Below are 3997 nucleotides of genomic sequence, written 5' to 3' on the forward strand. Positions count from 1 at the left end.
TTATAAGCCAGATTAAACTTCACAATCAGTTTATCTAATAAACCGTTTGCACACACAAACGTGAACAACAGTTTGCTGCAGAGCCAAATGTTGCCCTGTTGGTGGACCACTGGATGGCCATTCATTGGTCGATGGGTGCAGCCTATTTGCATAGACAGGGGCTTAAAGTCCCACCGCAAAGTGAGTTTGACACAGTTGTGATCCGACCTGACATTGCACGAGAGCTGGATTGATTGCATCATTTATGACTTTTCCGTGCAGCCTTTTTTAACCCCTCAGCATGGGATTTTGCAGGATTGCACGAGTTGCACTTTGCATGGTGCTGGCTTTATTTTGCACAGTTCAGAGTACAACTACAAGGTATTTCACCTATGAAGAGGACGCACCGGGGACTGAGATAGGAAACTTGTCCCAAGATTTAAAGATTGATCCGGCCGATGACCCTGACACGTCGTTCCGCTTCATGCAAGAAAACAACTCGTCTTTGATTCAAATGAGGGAGGCTGACGGACTTCTGAGTGTGGCGGAAATCATAGATCGAGAGCAGCTCTGCCCCAGGTCTCCACGTTGCTTCATCACCTTCGACATTGTGGCCTTCTCCAAAGAAAAGTTCCAACTCATCCACGTGGAGATCGAGGTAAAAGACATTAATGATCACTCTCCTCATTTTACGCGCAATCAGACAAACTTGGAGATTGTGGAAAATGTCCCACTTGGATCAAGATTCCCATTGCAGATCGCTTTAGACCAGGATGTGGGTGAAAATTATATTCAGAGCTACAACATCTCCTCCTGTAGTCACTTTGCCATTGAAGTGCGCGATCGGGAGGATGGAGTGAAGTTTGCAGAGCTGGTGCTGGTGCGCGAGCTGGACAGGGAGGTGGAGGACTCCTACACGATCGAAGTTACTGCAACTGACGGAGGCGTGCTTGCAAAGTCTGGATCAATGCTTGTAAACATCAAAGTGCTGGACTTTAATGACAACAGCCCCACGTTTGACCGCAGCTCCCTGAAAGTTGAGCTGAATGAAGACTCTCCTGTGGGGCACCGAGTGCTCAAAGTGCATGCGTTTGACCCGGATGACGGCGTAAACGGTGAGGTCATTTACGCGTTTGAAGACGGGCTGTCACAGGAAGCTGCGCGTGTTTTCCACATCGACCCTTACTCCGGGGACGTGACCTTGAATACTCTTGTTGATTTTGAGAAAAGGAGGTCATATGAGCTGAACATCAAAGCATCAGATTTGGGCGCTAACTCTGTGCCATCCAGCTGCAAAGTTGTGATAGATATCGTGGATGTGAACGACAATGCACCTGAAATCAGCATCAAACCCATGACCTCCAGCAGTGATGGAGTCGCTTACATCACAGAGGCTGCAGCTGCAGACAGTTTTGTAGCTCTGATCAGCACCTCGGACAGAGACTCTGGCTCCAACGGGTACGTGCGCATCAGCCTCCTCGGGCACGAGCATTTCACTCTGCAGCAGGCATATGGAGACTCTTTTATGATCATCACCAGCACTACGTTAGACAGAGAGAAGATTCCAGAGTATAACCTGACTGTGGTTGCAGAAGATGTTGGAACCCCACCCTTCAAAACTGTCAGGCAGTACACCATCCGTGTCACAGACGAGAATGACAACCCTCCTCTCTTCAGTAAGTCTCTCTATGAAGTCTCAGTCTTGGAGAATAACATTCCAGGCTCATATGTAACCACAGTTGTCGCAAGAGATCCTGATGTGGGAAAGAATGCCAAAGTCTCCTACAAACTCATAGACTCAGAGGTGCCAGGAGGATCCATGTTGTCCACTTATGTCTCTGTTGACTCTCACTCAGGGTCTCTGTACACTTTGAGGTCTTTTGATTATGAGATTCTGCAGCAGATTGAGCTCGTCATCCAAGCTGAGGACAGAGGTTCCCCCTCCCTTTCCAGCACCTCAACAATCAGGATCAAAGTAGTGGATCTGAACGACAACTACCCATACTTCACCTTCCCTGTCCTTGTGAATGACTCTGCTGACATCCCCCTGCCTTTCAACGCACCTTCCGGCTATCTGGCCTTAAGAGTCTCCGCTGAGGACGAAGACGAGGGAGTGAACGGCAAGCTCTCCTACCAAATCGTACAAGGTGACCCGAAGCTGTTCACAATGAACAAAGACACGGGAGAAATTGCTTTAAAACAATGGCTGACAGCTGAAATTGGAGACGTGCTGGAACTAAAAATCGCAGTGAGTGACAATGCCAGGTCCCCGCTCTCTAGCAGTGCCAGTATTCGATTTGTCGTCTCAGACACGGAGCCCTCTGAAGACCAGGTCGTCATCGTGCTGAGGTCAAGTGATGAAGAAGGCCCCAGCTTGGATGGCTCACTAATTGTCATCATTATGCTCGGCGGGGGTTGTGCTTTGTTGCTGATTGCAATAGTGGTCGTCGTCGTGACGTGCAAACTCAGCCGAGGAGGAAGAAGCCAAGGCTCCAAGAGGGAAGTGTGTCACAACCTGTTTGACAGAAGGCCCGTCCCCATGCTGGGCCTACCCGAGCCCAACATTTACACCGGCCAGAGAGGCTTCTACCACGAGAGAACATCCTCATCTCTGGATGATTCGTGCCTGTACGAGGAGAGGAGCGGGGACTCAGAGACAAAGGTGAGGCAACAACACAAGTATTATTTTCATCTTTTTATTTCACATGCATACCATGTTTTCCCGAGTGCCGCCTTGATCTTTGTGCCAGAAATGGAAACTAAGCTCTCTTGCTGTCATTTTGTTTGTTCTCTTTAGATGTTCCTGCCCTCCAAGCATTTCCAGGCAGCATCTGTGTGGCAAGGTGACAAATACTGCTTGCAAGTTAGGTAAGACAACTAAATAGAATTTATTTTCTCAGATAGGATGTGCTTTATTCACAGTCAAAATCTGGCTGGGTACTTAACATTCACCCTGCATACATTTTGTTGCTTGTGGCATTCCTGTGGAATGAGGTTAGATGGGGAGGATAGAGGCAGGCCTTGTATGTGGAAAAAAAAGACATCAATAATCAAGCTAATGTGGTGCGGTGGTGGCTCATACTGTATCTGTTGATTGTATTTGCAGCGGCATTGGGAACACGGACCAGCTGAGCGTGAAGGACAGCGGCAAAGGGGACAGTGACTTTAACGACAGCGACTCTGATATCAGCGGAGAAGGAGGCAGGAAGAACTTCAGCACCTTCCAGCCGAGGCTAAAAAGTGAGTTTTATGCTCAAAGTTTGACATCAGAATTAATCATAAATATTCACGAGAATGGCATAAATGATAAATGATGCCATATATTTTTTTAATATCTGCATCCACCATTTCTCATCCTTATTTTTCCATCTCTTTCATTTTTACTTCAGGTTTATCCAGCGCGTCTAATAGCTTGTCTGGGGATTGCCAAGGCGCCTACTGTGCAGTACAACCGCAGAGCTTCAGAGCCCCCAGAGACAATGCATACACAATTGGCTTCTCCCCAGTGCCAGTCTTCAACAATCCTCATGGCTATCCCCTCTCTTGGAAGGACTCCGCTTATGGCACAAACCGCCCAAAATCGAGGAGCAGCATGCAGAGCTTCTCCAGGACCGGTACCCTCCCTTCTTACTTCCCTCCTCAGCAGTGTGAAGCTTCTGTCGGAGGACCTGAAGTCCTGCGGGAGAGTCCGAACTTTGTAACGGTTGCTACCGCACTAGAGGTTGCAACTATCTTCTAAAAACTGTCTATAAACTAATTGAGATGGAAGATGTAAAGATTGTAAAACTGTGTACAGGTGACAGGTGTATATATTGTTGAAAGGAATTATATGTTAGTTCATGTGTCATTATTTGATTTTACAGTATTATGGTGCACAAAAGTGTCTCTTTTTCCAATAAAACTGTTATTTAAATCATGAAAAATATAATTAACGCATCATTTTTCGACCATTTTCTGCAATGTGATGATCCGAGTAAATTAATGCAATCAGACAATACGTCAATTTAATTGAAAATTA

General features: G+C 46.8%; 1 protein-coding gene across 1 annotated transcript; it reads left to right on the forward strand.

The window, feature by feature from the left end:
• The first annotated feature begins 280 nt into the window (after positions 1–280).
• Positions 281–3718, forward strand: pcdh8 (protocadherin 8). Its single transcript, XM_069663447.1, has 4 exons — positions 281–2641; positions 2777–2847; positions 3086–3228; positions 3390–3718. Exons 1-4 carry the CDS (start codon positions 281–283, stop codon positions 3716–3718), a joined length of 2904 nt encoding a protein of 967 aa, XP_069519548.1.
• The last annotated feature ends 279 nt before the right edge of the window (positions 3719–3997 follow it).

Source organism: Semicossyphus pulcher, unplaced genomic scaffold (assembly GCF_022749685.1).
Source record: "Semicossyphus pulcher isolate SPU_LCO1_2020_fin unplaced genomic scaffold, fSemPul1.0.p SCAF_15, whole genome shotgun sequence".
In the NCBI taxonomy this organism is placed as follows: Eukaryota; Metazoa; Chordata; class Actinopteri; order Labriformes; family Labridae; genus Semicossyphus; species Semicossyphus pulcher.

Excerpts from the sequence above, each read along its gene's own strand:
- pcdh8 (XM_069663447.1), top strand. The coding sequence starts at position 281 with ATGGGATTTTGCAGGATTGCACGAGTTGCACTTTGCATGGTGCTGGCT. Across the intron at positions 2,642-2,776 it reads GCGGGGACTCAGAGACAAAG|ATGTTCCTGCCCTCCAAGCA; the intron begins GTGAGGCAACAA and ends TGTTCTCTTTAG. Across the intron at positions 3,229-3,389 it reads GAGGCTAAAAAGTGAGTTTT|GCTTGTCTGGGGATTGCCAA; the intron begins ATGCTCAAAGTT and ends GCGCGTCTAATA.